The sequence below is a fragment of the Squalius cephalus genome (genome assembly GCF_949319135.1).
Source record: "Squalius cephalus genome assembly, chromosome: 20".
Taxonomy (NCBI): Eukaryota; Metazoa; Chordata; class Actinopteri; order Cypriniformes; family Leuciscidae; genus Squalius; species Squalius cephalus.
In genome coordinates this window covers 3,913,961-3,930,730 of record NC_137141.1, presented here as the reverse complement: position 1 = coordinate 3,930,730, position 16,770 = coordinate 3,913,961, and the positions used below count along the sequence as shown (strand labels likewise).

General features: G+C 41.0%; 1 protein-coding gene across 2 annotated transcripts in view; it reads right to left on the bottom strand.

The window, feature by feature from the left end:
* Window positions 1–1,718: 1,718 nt before the first annotated feature.
* Window positions 1,719–16,770, bottom strand: part of LOC307148642 (NACHT, LRR and PYD domains-containing protein 3-like) — a 34,881-nt gene continuing 19,829 nt past the window's right edge. For both annotated transcript variants that reach the window (XM_079854313.1, XM_079854314.1), the window contains 6 exons: window positions 16,389–16,559; window positions 15,988–16,158; window positions 15,594–15,764; window positions 5,390–5,560; window positions 2,202–2,372; window positions 1,719–1,947 (listed from right to left, as the gene is read on the bottom strand). In XM_079854313.1, the coding sequence (XP_079710439.1) occupies window positions 1,941–1,947; window positions 2,202–2,372; window positions 5,390–5,560; window positions 15,594–15,764; window positions 15,988–16,158; window positions 16,389–16,559 (862 nt within the window). In that variant the 3' untranslated portion in view covers window positions 1,719–1,940. The remainder of the gene's footprint in view (window positions 1,948–2,201; window positions 2,373–5,389; window positions 5,561–15,593; window positions 15,765–15,987; window positions 16,159–16,388; window positions 16,560–16,770) is intronic.

Genomic DNA, 16,770 nt, shown 5'->3' with positions numbered 1-16,770 from the left:
TCTGCAGGTGATAGAACCAGTACGATGTTGGACCGTCTGGGTTTGGGAGAATGTTCTGTCCTATCAATCAGGCGTCAGCATTATGCTGAGCTGCTGTTGTCTGATGCTGGACTGTGTTGATTGTTTCGTTTTGTATAAACTATTCTCATTGTCTGATACATGCTTATCTTTATTCTTATTACTATTAACTTTAATTCCCAATAATGTTGGAGATCCTATAGTTTTTCCTTACAAATGCATAGGCCAATAGGCCTATTTCACAAAATGGCGACCGAGACCGGAAATAGGGTAGCGATACTTCCGGTCGCGCCGCCGCCCGCTACGATTGCCATTCATTCTCAAAATGGACTGTGAACAGCTTGTTTTTCAAATTATTCTTGACGTTTGCTTACATAAAAAAAAAAAAAGTTCCATTCATTTAAATGGCATGGCACATGATGACAAAGCTCACACTTACTATAGCTCAACAAAATAAATAAATTAATTGAAATCATGTATACTTTGCCATTCTGTGATCTGCTCTTTCTTTCTTTCCTTTCATTATTCTGTTTATATATATATATTCTTTGCTAAATGTAGTTGTATGTTTTATAGTTTCATATATTAAAAACCCATTATACGCTTAACTGTCTCTGTCTGCTGCTCACCGAACAACGCCTCTTAAATCTGTGATCTTAAGCTACAAGCTTTATATTGTTGATTAGCCTACAGGTTAGTAATCTTATAGAACAAGAAAGTTATTCTTCATGACCAGAAGAATAGCCTTTCTTGAGAGTTTATAAGAAGAATAATACTCCTTGAGAGTTGATAAGAAGATCGTATGGTCGGTTCGGTGGATAAACGGATTATTCGATGTGAAATGAATTTTGTAGGTTATTCTGAAATTTGATCTATAGCCTATCTGTATATTTATAATTGATTATAATTTGTTGTGGTTAATTATCTATAGAGATACAAACATACGGGCTATGTAGGCTATTCCCTTTTTGGGGCGATTTAAAATGTGTAGGTAATAATTGATCATAACCAGTAAGATTATATATTCCCCTCATTTGAGCTGATTCCCTACACCTGCAACCAAAAAGACTAACACGCAGCTTTTCCAAGGCTGAATTTGACCAGACTCTAACTATAAACAGGAGATTTTTCTCAAAACATCAAGATAATACGTTCTTTCTCTCAAGGATAGGACACTTTAGTATACCGTAATTGGAAAGTAAGGCTTTAACTGAGAAATGGTCCCTTAAACTATAGACTTCATTGACCCCTGTGACTTATAGTTGTCAGAGTACCCTAGAAAAACAGATGTATGTATTGACACATGTTGAAGACCTTTCTTAACAAAACAGGTTTCCATATTTCATTTCTGGAAGCCGGGCTAAATAAGAACTGTTACTGCATTCATATCAAATACAGACATTAGAGAATAAATGAAAAGAACATTTCAATGATCACACTGGTAGCTTCAATAACAAAGTACCACACAAGCCTAGAGAAGTCATTCAACTCATGTGATATTTAGAAAGAAAAATATTGATGAATACCTTGATAAGTCACTTATTACATTTACATTGAAGCAGTGGATTCCAATATCCACACCCAAAATAAACATCATTTTTGCTGTCATGCTTTCTGAGTACTTGTCAATAATCTGATGGATTCAGTCCCATGGACAGTGATATTTCTGCAAGACTGTAAACAATCAATGCACATGAATTGTGTTATTGTGAGAGTTTAATGTTAAATGAAGATGCCATACAATAGAAAAACAAAAGAGTTTAGCCATTATTTTTATTCAACACCTGGAGAACACTGTAACGTCTTATCACACTTAAAAGCAGAAAAACAGTGGTGAATAAAACAGCAAGACAAGGGCTGTAGTGTGTTCTGTAGGGTCCAGACAAGATGATCCAAATTGCTTTAGCAGTCGGCCCATGCTTTCAAAACCTTTTGAAATAAATTATGTCACTACTAAAACCAACACAGTTCTTGTTCATTTTGATTTCAAATAAATACATATAAATGTCACGAGTGCAGCAGTCATCTACATCACTCATTAAAAAACAAAAAAAAACAAAAAAAAACAATAACTGATCAAATAAGGCTTTGGCAGGACAAACATGTTTTTGCAGCCACCAAAAAATAAATAAGTAAATAAAAATATTCAATGCAGGAAAAACCCAATATGAATCAATACTTACAGCAGTGCCTTCAGTTTACACTGTGGATTATCTTTTAAAGCAGAGAGACTTTTCACACTTGCACGTCGTAGATCATTCCCAGACAGATCCAGTTCTCTGAGGTGTGAGTTTGATCTCAGAGCTGAAGCCAGAACAGCACAACCTACATCTATGATCTTACAATATCTCAACCTGTAGAACAACGACACACACTTTAATCTCTCAGTTCAGCAGGAACTACACAACCACAGAGAGACTGAGATATACTAAATCTGTGTTGGTGCAAGTCCACTGAAGGCAAGTTTGAAGAACCCAAGTGCAGTATATATTTAAATCGAAAACCAGATCAAACATAGGCAAGGCACGGCACAGAACGAAACGAAACTCAAAACAGAAACATGAACATGGCTGTGAAGCTTACCAATAGGAATTACAAGAAACAATACTTGACAAAGTAACAATGCAAACATGAGGGCTTAAATACACACAAGACTAATGACTAGACAAGGGACACCTGTAAACAGACAATAAACCAATCAGAACATGACACATAAGACAAGGGAACACATGTCAAGATCATATGACTAGAACAGGGGATCACATGCCAGACATGAAACAAAACCAAAACAAGACGTGACAGTGGGCTTCACTTTTGTTTGTTTTTTTGTGTTAAAGTCCAACTGAAATCAAAATTGACCCTATTTACTTTGTTAGCGCATATTACTAGTCTTGTGGTGAAAAATTAATCTGTGCAAGTTAATACACAGAAAAAAATTGTTTGCCGTCGTAATCTTTAATCAAAGTCTGAAAAGTTACTTCCGGTCTGGAATGGCGTTCCTTCTCTGATGTAGGTTTGATGGCTTGGGTTGGGAAACGCTGAACCACTCCCCTCAAACCGTTAGTCTGCTATGAGTGAGAGATGGAGAGGAGGAGCGCTAGAGTAAAACCCTGCCCTCTGTTCAATATTCCTTTTCACTGGGAAATAAGTCACAACGCTGGAGAAAAGTCGTTTGCAACTTCCGGTTCACGCGGACTTTAAAGGCACACTATGCAGAAATTGTGTTTTTGTCAAACAGCGACCCCTAGAGTCGCTATGGAATACTTGCACTGTCGTAAATACCCACCCCCCCACCCTGTACACCGGTACCTGTTCGGTAGGATAGAAGCGTCAGGCATGGAACAGGCACAGATAGACTGCGAAGATACTGACCAGGTAATGTTTCACGATTTCATACAAATATTAGGCTACTGCATAGTCTACTGAACTACTGATGATGGTAATAGGATAATAATAAGTTTATGTCAAGTGTTAGACTACTTTATAATAATAAAGTAGCCTACCGCATTTGCTGGCTTATAACGTTTTTACATGATTTCAGCTAAATCGCAAGTAAATAGCCTATAGTCTAGGCCTACTGTATAATTTCATTTGTGTTTTTTGATTGTAATGGAAACATTACAAAATGCCAGATGACATCAATAAAGTTAAATGTACGTCGTATTATTTCATAACATTGGCCGTTATGATGTCATTAGACATGATTATTGCAATTTATCATAATAGTTAGTAAATTGTGCTTGTTTACACTATTTACAACCTCTAGGCTTATGTTGCCGTAAAGCAAGTTGTGTTCTCTCGAGATGTGTCGGGGGCGCCCCTCTCAAACTTGCATTGCTGGTTTCCCCCCCCCCCAAGCTTTACTACCAGGATGATTCGCCCTACTATGAGTTTGTTTACCACCGAAATGACTTTGAAGCTGTTATATTAACCCTCTGTTGCTAGATATATGGTGAATATTATAATATTTAGACCCGTGTTTACTGTTACTGTGTTTGTGGATATCTGCTCAAATGTAGATATGTATATGGTAACCATAATGTTTTATATTTGAGCACGATCGCGTTTGAATGTATCATATTTGGATCGCGATCGCGTTTGAAAAGCACCAAACGGCTTCATGTTTTTACTATTATCTCATTTCATATCATCATAACGAATGGAAACATTTGAAGTAACATGATAATCAATATATTTTTCTCTAGCTTAGTTGTTACTGAAATATTTTGGAAGATTTATAGGCTGATATGGTTATTGTTATTATTATTTTATGCAGCACTGTGCATAGCCTATGCCTACAAGGCACAACAGACCTGGTGTTCATTAGCCTATATTATTGTTGGAAACATTTATGTGTGTGTGTATGTGTGTATTCTGTGAATTTTAAAAACCAATTTTAACCAGAAAAATCTAAAATGTATTCCCAAAATCGTGCAGGCCTATAGTTTCTCTTGATATCAGTATGTTCACTTTTTTCTTTTTTTTTTTTTTTCAGGGCCCAGATGCCACTCCTGCTGACTTCAACATTCACATGAGTCTATGAACATGGTAAAGTGAAAATCAAACACCTTGGAAATTAAAGGTATGTACAATGTTTTTAGGAATGGCACAAAGGTCTCTGTCTTTGGATAATTGTTTTCAATGAGTGCTTTTTTGTCATTTGTTTTGTATCTTTGGATTATGTTGTGTTGTAAATAAATCCAAAAAATCTAAAAAATCAAAAAGCCATTCTTTTTTAAATCTCCTCATTCTTTGTGCAAGGTTGCTCAGAATGATAGGGCCTGATAGCTCCTAATAGGGCCGTTAGGGGAGTGTCTTTGTCTTTCTCAGGTGTGAAAAGCTATTAATGAGCTCCCGCATAAAGCTTTTTCACACAAAACACGTCGTAAAATTTTTAAATCAATATATTGTCTTATCTGAATGAGCAGTCAGGATGATTTTCACATCGTTTTAGAGCAAATATTCTAGGCTACGTCATACAATTTTCAAAAGTCTTGTGAAGAAATAATCAGTATGGGTTTCATGACCTTATTTCAGTGAGAATTTTTTTTTGTATTTTCACAAACCACGCATAAATGTCATTATCTCAAAACTACAAACTTTTACACACATGCTGCTGATGTATTATTGTAGCAGAGTCTGTGCTGAATACAGTGTAATTAGACTTTAGCCATGAAAATGTCTCAAGTAACAGAAATAAGCACAAATGTCAGAGCATGTCAGAACACCTCCAAGGCCCAGAAAACACCTCAGACCCCAGAGGGTTAAGGTACAATTCTTGCATAGTGTGCCTTTAATGTAAATCATGATTTGAACAATCCCTTAAAATAATTTGATACTTGTCTCAGTTAAGATTAATATATGATCTTACGTCAGTTTCTCCAGTTTACAGTGAGAATCCTTCAGTCCATCAGAGAGCAATATCAGACCTCCACATCTTATTTTATTCCATGACAAATCCAGTTCTCTGAGGTGTGAGTTTGATCTCAGAGCTGAAGCCAGAGCAGCACAACCTTCAGCTGTGATATTACAATCATACAACCTGAACAACGACACAATGATTACTCTGTCAGTTCAACGTACACAATGTGCAAAGTATAAAATGCATATAAATATCATTTGTCACTCTATATCTGCCAATAAATAGACTGCCAGTCTTAGTAAGATGATATTTAAATTAGGGCTGTCAAATGATTAATCGCGATTAATCGCATCCAAAATAAAAGTTTGTTTTTACATAATATATGTGTGTGTACGGTGTATAATTATTTTCTATATATAAATACACACACATGCATGTATATATTTAAGAAATATTTGCATGTATATACTGTGTATATATATTTATATTATATATAATTTCTATTATATATAAATATTTTATATATAAATAACACATTTTCTTAAATATATATATGCATGTGTGTGTATTTATATACAGAAAATAATTATACACCATACACACACATATATTATGTAAACACAAACTTTTATTTTGGATGCGATTAATCGCGATTAATCGTTTGACAGCCCTAATTTAAATGCTAAGTTTTATGATCAAAGCTCTGTAATTTTAAAATATATAATGTAATGCAATACAATGATGATTGAGAGATGAACAAATAAACGTTCCTCAGTTTTTTTTGATGGATCATATTTGATACATTTGAACCTGATTAACTTGAAATATTACAAACAATATAAAGGTTATTCTTATGTTTACTTACAGCAAAAAGTCACATGTGAACCAATAGCTGAAGGGACATGTTTTAAAACTATACTAAAATAACTTTTACTTGCTAAAAAACTATAAAACTATAAACTATCAACCAGACAACAGAAGGCAAGTAGATTGTGTAAATCAGGTTTTTGATCATGTGATAATTTAGATCAAATAAGATAAAGTAGTAATTAAAGGGTTAAGAAGGACTTGCTATTTATGTTCGGGGTAACGGGGATCAGCCAGTCATAATAAGTTAAGACACTGATAAGTTTTTTTGAGGTTTTTTTTTTGAGTTCTTTGTTCTAAGCGTGCTCATTTGCAATGGCAGCTGGATTGGTTTCTGATGACGAAACTAAGAAAGATATACTAATATGTCTATTAGATATACTAATATGTCTATTAGTATTTGCCGCGCAAATACTAATATGTTGCGCGGCTATCGGCATATCATGTACACAATCATTTCGATCATCAAAGTACCAATTTATAGAGACCAAACATGGTATGGGTGAGGCTACATTGACCGTTGATTCTATAATAAAATACATAGCATCAAAGAAATAATAGTATCAAAAGATAATAGTATTAAAAGACACAACACAAGACAGTAAATCATTCACAAAAAATTCCAGGATTAATATCATGTTAATCAGTTCATCGATAAATGAATGCAGGAGAGTCTGTTCTAATATCTGTAGGTCTTGTGGCAGAGGCCCTTTTCACATTGCTAAGAGTCATAAAACCAACTTATCTGATCGTAGTCATGGTGACTAAGACCTTCTTGCCCTGTTTGGGGGGATGGGGCCACAGATCCCAGAGTGAGTTCTAAATATCATTTGTTAAACTATAACAAATACTTGTGTCTGACTTGTCTCAGTCGTTACAGTACACTCACGAAGTCAGATAATCATCTGCTGGCTGTCAATAAATCCATTGAAGAGCATTAGTGATTTCGATTGCATTCTTACCGATGCACCACAGTGGTCACTTATTCTCAACTAGCTACAGTTACAGTCCTAGCTATCAAGTCACCATTACAAAATTGGTCCTTCGAGTCGGATATTGTGTGTGACTGCTGTGCGTGAGGATGTTCCCATATGGGAGAGGGGAGGCAACGCCACTTCTTGATACCTGCCCGAGACGTCAGATACAGCCGCCAACCTGGCTTGTTGATTATGAAGTCTCCCTGCCTGTTGTGGAGAGACCCCCCCAGGCTGCAGCACTCTCCCCACAGCCCCACCATCAGATGTAGGAGCCCTACTACAGTAGTGAAAGGATCGTCCAGATGTTAACGAGCACCTTCCAGCTCTTTGATCAGTGGAACCAGACTGGTGCTCGCTCTAAGTATTCCAGAGAGTCAGTGTTCTCGGGACCCCATTATCAGAGCACCCCAGACCCACTGTCTCACAGAGTAAACCCAGGGGCTTCACCTGAAATATTAGATGAGTTGCAAAAGATTAGGGAGGATAACCAGAGGCTTCAACTCATCATAATGGAGATGCAAACACAGCTTAATTCTAGAAGAGGCCCAGATCCATCACACAACACTGCCCTCTAAGCTGGTTGCATCTGGTCGGATGGGGAGGTCACACCAGCCGACGGAGCTGCAAGTCCGTCCACATATATCACCCCATTTAATTCCTTCTGAGCCAGGCGCAGCTGATGAACAGAGACACGAGGACTTTCATTCCCGCCGAGCAACAGAGTACATATATCGGGGTCCTCAACCCACCATCCCAGACTTTAGTAGAGGGGACCTCTCTGGAAAATCTCCTCCCCAAGGATGTTACGTAGAGGTTTAAATATCAGATTCTAGTTGACCATCTCAAATTTGAAGAAGCACTCCTCATTGCAGACTCACCAACTCTACTCAACCCTACACCAACACCATGGCCTCCTTAACAGAGCACTATGGGCAACCTTACCAGCTAGCATTAACCCTCTGGGGTCGACAAACGCGCCCGCGCGTTTTGCTGGATTTTCTTCACATTGTAGCACAATAAACTTAATTTACTCCGTCATTTATGGTCATACAGAAAAAAGAAATATGAAAAAAGAATCTGTGATATTTCTACTTTTGTATGTGTCCACTTACAATCAAATCAAAACATTGTGCTTTTGTAAAATAAAGAAAATAAACAGGGTGTGTTTTCTGCCTCTCCGCCTCGCTGAACTTTTTTTTCTTGAGCAGGTCTATAAACTGAAACAAAACTCAGCGAATACTTGTCACACATTTATAAGCCATATATCTTTATAATCATTTAAGTGTGTACTTTTAAATGATCGGATTCAAACTGAAAACAAATATTCTCTGTTTAAGTAATTTGTATAAAACCAACAAGATGTCCAGCTTCTCAAACGCTTGCTCATTACAGTTAATTTGGCCACGCCCACTCGCGCAAAAGACATTCACATGCAAATCTCCACATGGAACGCGAACGCGCTCGTTATCTCAGAAACAAAACACCAAAACACTTCACAAGTCTCTGCTTTTCGTCGAGTTTGAAAGACGCGCCGTGAGCTTACATTGGAATTACCTCAGAAGAAGAAGAACGCGATTTGATGACAAGATGTAAGGTAAGAAATTCTTACATATTAGTTTGTTATTGTTGCATAAATTTCACATTGCAGTTGAACCGTTACTGTGTTTGTGGATATCTGCTCAAACGTAGATATGTATAATATGGTAACCATAATGCATCATATTTTGGAGCGAGCTCTGCTTTTGAATGTATCATATTTTGGAGCGAGCTCTGCTTTTGAATGTATCATATTTTGGAGCGCGCCGTGCGTTTGAATGTATCATATTTTGGAGCGCGCCGTGTGTTTGAATGTATCATATTTTGGAGCAAGCTCTGCGTTTGAATGTATCATATTTTGGAGCGAGCTCTGCTTTTGAATGTAGCATATTTTGGAGCGCGCCGTGCGTTTGAATGTATCATATATTGGAGCGAGCTCTGCTTTTAAATGTATCATATTTTGGAGCGCGCCGTGCGTTTGAATGTATCATATTTTGGAGCGAGCTCTGCTTTTGAATGTATCATATTTTGGAGCGCGCCGTGCGTTTGAAAAGCAAAACGCACCAAACAACAGGCTTCATTGTAATCAATATATTTTTCTCTAGCGTAGTTGTTACTGAAATCTTTTGGAAGACTAATTTATTGTTATTATTATTTTATGCAGCACTGCACGTAGCCTATGCCTAAAAGGCACAACAAACCTGGTGTTCATTATTGTTGGAAACATTTGTGTGTGTGTGTGTGTGTGTGTGTGTGTATTCTGTGAATTTTAAAAATAAATTTTAACCAGAAACATCTAAAATCTATTCCCAAAATTGTGCAGCCCAATATTTTCTCTTGATATCAGTATGTTCACAGTTTTATATATATATATATATATATATATATATATATATATATATATATACAGGGCCCAGATGCAACTGAGTCCTGCTGACTTCAACATTCACATGAGTCTCTGTACATGAACATGGTAAAGTGAAAATCAAACACCTTGGAAATTAAAGGTATGTACAATGTTTTTAGAAATGGCACAAAGGTCTCTGTCTTTAGCTCATTGTTTTCAATAGTGTGCTTTTTGTCATTTGTTGTGTATCTTTGGATTATGTTGTGCTGTAAATAAATCCAAACAATCAAAAAGCCATTATTTTTTTAATCTCCTCATTCTTTGTGCAAGGTTGCTCAGAATGATAGGGCCTGATAGCTCCTAATAGCGCCATTATGGGAGGGCCTTTGTCTTTCTCAGGTGTGAAAAACATACATATTAATGATGTGTTTACGCCTCCCGCATAAAGCTTTCTTACACAAAACACGTCTTACAGTTTTTAAATCAATATATTGTCTTCTCTGAATGAGCAGTCAGGGTGATTTTCACATAGTTTTGGAGCAAATATTCTAGGCTACGTGATACAATTTTCAAAAGTCTTTTGAAGAAATAATCAGTATGGGTTTCATGAGCTTATTTAAGTGACAATTGTGTTTTGTATTTTCACAAACCACGCATAAACGTCATTATCTCAAAACTACAAACTTTTACACACATGCTGCTGATATATTATTGTAGCAGAGTTTGTGCTGAATACAGTGTAATTGGACTTTAGCCATGAAAATGTCACAAGTAACAGAAATGAGCACAAATGTCAGAGCATGTCAGAACACCTCCAGGCCCAGAAAACACCTCAGACCCCAGAGGGTTAAGGCGCATTGCAGACCTGATGGAGGCGCCTAACATCCGTAGCCAGGACATCACTGCCTTTAAAGGATTTTCCCTCAGAGTGAGAGCCCATGCTCGACCAGCTTGGAGAGAAAGGCCATATTGAGCTTCAGTGTGGGTCTCATGTCACTAGGCTTATGTCCAAGCTCCCACAAGACATGCGGTCTGGGTTTATGAGACACCTACATATCCTCTGCATCCGTGTCCCTACGCTGTTAGACTTTGCCAGCTGGCTGGAGTTTGAGCTGCAGATTCAGGAGTATGGATATGAGTCTCGACCCAGAGAGAACACAGACGGTAAAAGGGAGAAACAGAAGGACTCAAAGTCTGGCAGGCTAGCCACAGTCCTCCATGGAGCTGAACAGTCTTCAAGTGGCCCGACTGTCCCAGTATTCTCATCCACCAGTGCCAATCCACCAGGCAAAGTCGCCCTGCCCTGCCCATACTGTACCAATGCCCTGCATTACCTGAACCAGTGCACTAAATTCAGCCAGCTAACAACTGAGCAGCGGAGAGATTGGGTCAAGAGAAACAGGCGGTGCTGGTGCTGTTGTCGCTGTCACCAGGCCGCACAGTGCAAACTAAAGGCCCAGTGCAAGAATTGTGATGGCAGACATCTGGAAGCTCTCCACGACCTTAACATTAGACCAGCCATAGTGACACCAGCCACTGAGAATACATCCTGCTTAGTGAGTACTGCAATGAAGTTCTCTACCTGGATAGGCTGTCCGGCTGCAGTCAGGTGCTCCTGAAGGTGACAAAGGTTGTGCTACATAATGGAGAGCAGGCCATGGAGACCTACGCAATACTGGATGACGGGTCAGAGCGGACTATGCTACTTCCAGCCGCTGCTAAGGAGCTTAAACTTAAAGGGGAGCTAGAGAACCTTGCTTTAACCCCCTGAGGTCGGCTATCGCGCCGGCTCGTTTTTTTCCGTATGAGTGCAATAGAGTGAATTTACACCTTTGCCATTAACATGTTTATAAGCAACTGAAAAAAGCACAAATGTCAGGGCATGTAAGAACATCTCAAGGACCCCAAAAACCCCTCAGACCCCAGAGGGTTAAGGACTGTGCACCAGGATCTTCGAGTTTTACATGGTATGTCTGTCTCCTTCTCCATTTCTCCTGCCAGGCACCCCCAAAAGACTTACAAGATCCGGAGAGCCTTTACTGCCGATCAGCTGGGGCTGGCAGAGCATTCACAACCGGTGAAGAAACTCCAGCGCAAATATAAGCACCTGAGAGGACTCCCCTTGCAAACACTGGAATGTGTTCATCCCATGGTTCTCATTGGGTCAGACTACACACACCTGATCACCCCAGTAGAGCCGGTTCGTATGGGTCCGCCTGGGGGACCAGCTGCTGTAAAGACCAAGTTGGGCTGGACTATTCAGGGCCCAACCAAAATCATCCGACAGCATCTCCAGCCGCAGCAGTGTCTGCAATAGCCACACAGTCACCCTCTGCAGCAGAGCTCCTTTATCATGTGGAGAAGCTATGGCAAATGGACATATTGCCTTACAGGAGTGAGAAGACAATGATCTGCTCAAAGCTAGTTCAAGAGGCAGTTCGCATTCTGGAAACCAGGACAGTGAGGGTGGAAGTCGACGGAGTCCATCGCTACGCCACCCCCTTGCTTCGTGTAAAGAATATGCCCTGTCTTCACACCTCCAAAGATGCTGTACTGGCGAGTCTGCCGAGCACCGAAAGACGTCTCATGAAAGACCCAACACGAGCATCAGCCTATGCAGCAGAGATCCTGAAATTGGAAAAGGCGGGGTACGTGAAAAAGGTAGCAAAGGAAGAGCTGGGTACGTCAACAGAGTCCTGGTTTATACCTCACCACATGGTGAGTCATAATGGAAAAAACAGACTCGTATTCAACTGCTCCTTCGTATACAAGGGCTACAACCTAAATGAGCTTCTACTACCAGGCCCCACATTGACCTCCAGCCTGCTAGGTGTCCTGCTGAGATTCAGGGAGCATTTTGTTGCTATAAGCAGCAACATCAAAGGTATGTTCCATCAGATCAGGTTGCTACCAGAAGACAGATCTCTGCTTTGTTTCGTGTGGAGGGACCTGAACAGAGAGGCGCCACCCGGTGTCTAAGAGTGGCAGGTCCTCCCCTTCGGAACAACATGCAGCCCCTACTGTGCAACGTTTGCACTACAGAAGCATGTGACAGACCACAGCCAGCTAGAGGAGGACCTCCGGGTGGCCGTCGAGCGTTACTTTTATGTGGATAACCACTTACAGAGCCTCTCCTCCCCTACAGCTGCTAGACAGCTGGTTGACAAATTGAAGATTTTGTTAGCCTCAGGGGGGTTCGAGCTGCGTCAGTGGACTAGTAACGTCCCCAAAGTTATCAGTCACCTTCCTAAAGGGGCAAGATCCCAGAGCAGCGAGTTATGGCTCACAGAGTCAATGGAGGATCCACAGGAGCTCGCACTTGGACTCCGATGGCTTTGCGCCTCGGACACTCTGGCCTACAAGTGCAGCCTCACTGACTGTCCCACACCGACTATGAGGAACATCTATAGTACACTGGCACGGCTTTTTGATCTGCTAGGCTTTCTTTGCTACTCAAGCCCCCCTCTCGACACCCCAGTTCTGTCAGAAGCCTCCATATATTCTGTGACGCGTCTGAGAAAGCTTACGGTTCAATTGCGTACCTTCGTACGGAGGGTTCAGGTGATAAGGTGGAGGTGGCCTTTCTGACTGCACGGTCGAGAGTGGCCCCCAAGCGCCAGCAGTCGATACCGCGATTAGAGCTATGTGCAGCGGTGACTGGAGCTCAGTTAGCAGTGCTGTTGCAGCGTGAACTCACCCTGGTACTTCATGAAGTGGTGATCTGGACAGACTCCACCACAGTTCTCACGTGGCTTCAGTCAGACTCTTGCAGGTTTAAGGTGTTTGTGGGCACCAGAGTCGCTGAGATCCAGGAGCTGACTGAGGCCCAAGTATGGAGGTACGTGGATTCTGAAAAATAATCCTGCAGATGACATTACGCACTGGAAGACCCTAAGGGAGCTGGCAGGGGAGAGCCGGTGGAACCACGGCCCAGCATTTTTGTGCCTGTCACCTAAGCACTGGCCTACTAAGCCAGAGGCTGAGCAGTTGGATGCCACAGAGCTTCGCAAGGCCACATTTTGCGGCTCCATCACCACCGTTCCTCTTCCGCCCTTACTTGATGCCAGCCAATTCAATGGTTTCAGGGACATGATAGAGGCAGTTGTGAGGTCCCGCCAGGGGGGGCGGATAGCCAGTCAATGTCAGCTGCACAAGACTATCGGGATGCTGAGATAGACCTATTGAGATGAGTCCAGGTAGACTGCTTCGAGGAGGACTTTCAACACCTCTCAGAAAGAAAACCTGTCCCTTCCACAAGCCGTTTGATCACATTAGCCCCTGAATATGATGACCAACTGAAGCTGATCCGGGTTTGAGGCAGATTGCGTCGCAGTGACTTGCTGGACACAGAAGCCATTCATCCCATATTTCTGGACCCAGTGACTAAACTCATCATTCAAGATGCTGACCGAGACCTCCGTCATCCAGGCTCAGAGCGACTATTTGCGGAACTTTGCCGACGGTATTGGATCCTTTGTGGAAGAGAAGCTGTGAAGTGGCACCAGTACTCCTGCCCTGATTGTCGGAGATGGGGAGCGAAGCCCACAGTGCCACAAATGGCAGACTTACCTGTCGCCTGCCTGCGGTTGATGAAACCACCTTTTTTCTCTACAGGAACAGATTGTTTCGGGCCGTTCATGGTCAAAATCGGACGGCGTAATGAGAAGCGTTGAGGTATACTATTTAAGTGCCTCACTACCCGAGCTGTCCACATAGACGTCCTGACTAGTCTAGACCAGGATTCCTTCCTGATGGCCCTCCGCAGATTCATCTCATGCAGGGGAAAACCAGCGGAGCTTCTGTCGGATCAGGGCACAAATTTCAGAGGAGGTGAGAGGGAAATCCACGAGTCTTTCAAGGCACTGTACCCCACTTTACAGGCAGAACTGGCCAAACATCAGATCAAGTTCAGATTCAATCCTCCAAGTGCGCCGCACTTTGGTGGTGCATGGGAGAGGGAAATTAAATCTATCAAAGCTGCCCTGTATGTTACAATCCAGATGCAGACTGTGACAGAAGAAGTCCTGCGCACGGTCCTGATCGGGTATCCTAAACTCTAAGCCGTTGGGGTATGTATCCAGTGACGTCACGGACCCTGACCCAGTAACCCCCAATCTGCTTGTGATGGGGCGGCCCGACCCATCGCTGCCCCAGGTGTTGTATCCGGAGTCCGAGCTATTGAGTCGCCACCGCTGGAGGCATACGCAGGTTCTTGCCGACCAATTCTGGATGACATTTATCAGGCACTATCTTCCTGCCCTGCAGACGCACACCAAGTGGCAGCAAGAAGTGGCCCCACTACAACCTGGTACTGTCGCCATGATCATTGATCCACAGCTCCAGAGGGCGCTCTGGCCTATTGGTTGCATCACAAAGGTTATCCCAGGTGCAGATGGGAGGATAAGGGCAGCGGAGATCCAGGTGAACGACAGGAACTATACCCAGCCAGTTGCCCGTCTTGTCCCACTTCCTGCCATACCTGAGACAGCACCTGAGACCACCAGTCCTTCTATGGGAAAGCAAATTTGACTGCAAATTTGGGGGCGGCTGTAAAGAAGCACTTGCTATTTATGTTCGGGGTAACGGGGATCAGCCAATCAGCACTTTTGTTTTGGGGTCACAGAGAGGACACCTGTTTGCGCTGACTGATAAGTTTCGTTTTTGAGTTAGTAGTGAGAGTGGCCGGGAAGCACATCATAGATATTTCTGAAGTGCATAGTTGTCATCTATGTCGCTATCTGTGCATGTGTGCGTTCAGAGACATAACCACACACACTGTACACTCACGAAGACAGATAATCATCTGCTGGCTGTCAATAAATCCATTGAAGAACATTAGAGCATTCGATTGCATTCTTACCGATGCACCACAGTGGTCACTTATTCTCAACTAGCTACAGTTACAGTCCTAGCTATCAAGTCACCATTACAAAAGGGTTAAAATAACATTATTCCTGTCTCAGTTAAGATTAATGTATGATCTTACCCCAGTTTCTTCAGTTTACAGTGAGGATCCTTCAGTCCATCATAGAGTAGCGTCAGACCTTTATCTCCTATTATATTCTCAGTCAGATCCAGTTCTCTGAGGTGTGAGTTTGATCTCAGAGCTGAAGTCAGAGCAACACAACCTTCACCTGTGATCGTACAACATCTCAACCTGTAGAACAACGACACACACTTAATCTCTCAGTTCAGCAGGAACTACAGAACCATAGAGAGACTGAGATATTAAATAGTAAACCTGTGCGGGTTTAATGTTTTTATTACATTTGACATTATTTTGTGTTAATGTAATTCACTATGATTCGAACAACATAAGGAGAATAATCCCTTAAAATAATATGATACTTGTCCCAGTTAAGATTAATGTATGATCTTACTCCAGTTTCTCCAGTTTACAGTGAGAATCCTTCAGTCCATCAGAGAGCAGCGTCAGACCTTTATCTCCTATTATATTCTCAGTCAAATCCAGTTCTCTGAGGTGTGAGTTTGATCTCAGAGCTGAAGCCAGAGCAGCACAACCTTCAGCTGTGATCTTACAACATCTCAACCTGTAGAACAACGACACACACTTTAATCTCTCAGTTCAGCAGGAACTACACAACCACAGAGAGACTGAGATATTAAATATTTAATGTGGGTTTCGTGTTTTTATTATTTTTTATTTACTTTTGCATTATTGTGTGTTAATTTAAGTCACTATGATTTGAACAACATAAGGAGAATAATCCCTTAAAATAACATTATTCTTGTCTCAGTTAAGATTAATGTATGATCTTACTCCAGTTTCTCCAGTTTACAGTGATGATCCTTCAGTCCATCAGAGAGCAGCTTCAGACCTTTATCTCCTATTATATTCTCAGTCAAATTCAGTTCTCTGAGGTGTGAGTTTGATCTCAGAGCTGAAGTCAGAGCAGCACAACCTTCATCTGTGATTTTACAACATCTCAACCTGTAAAACAACGACACACATTTTAATCTCTCACTTCAGCAGGAACTACACAACCACAGTTAGACTGTGATATTAAATAGTAAACCTGTGTGGGTTTAATGTTTTTATTACTTTTTCTTTATTGTGTATTAAAGTAAATTACGATCTAAAAATATATAAGGATTATAATCCATTTTGTAGATCTTTTCTATGCTGATTAAGTGTGTATTTT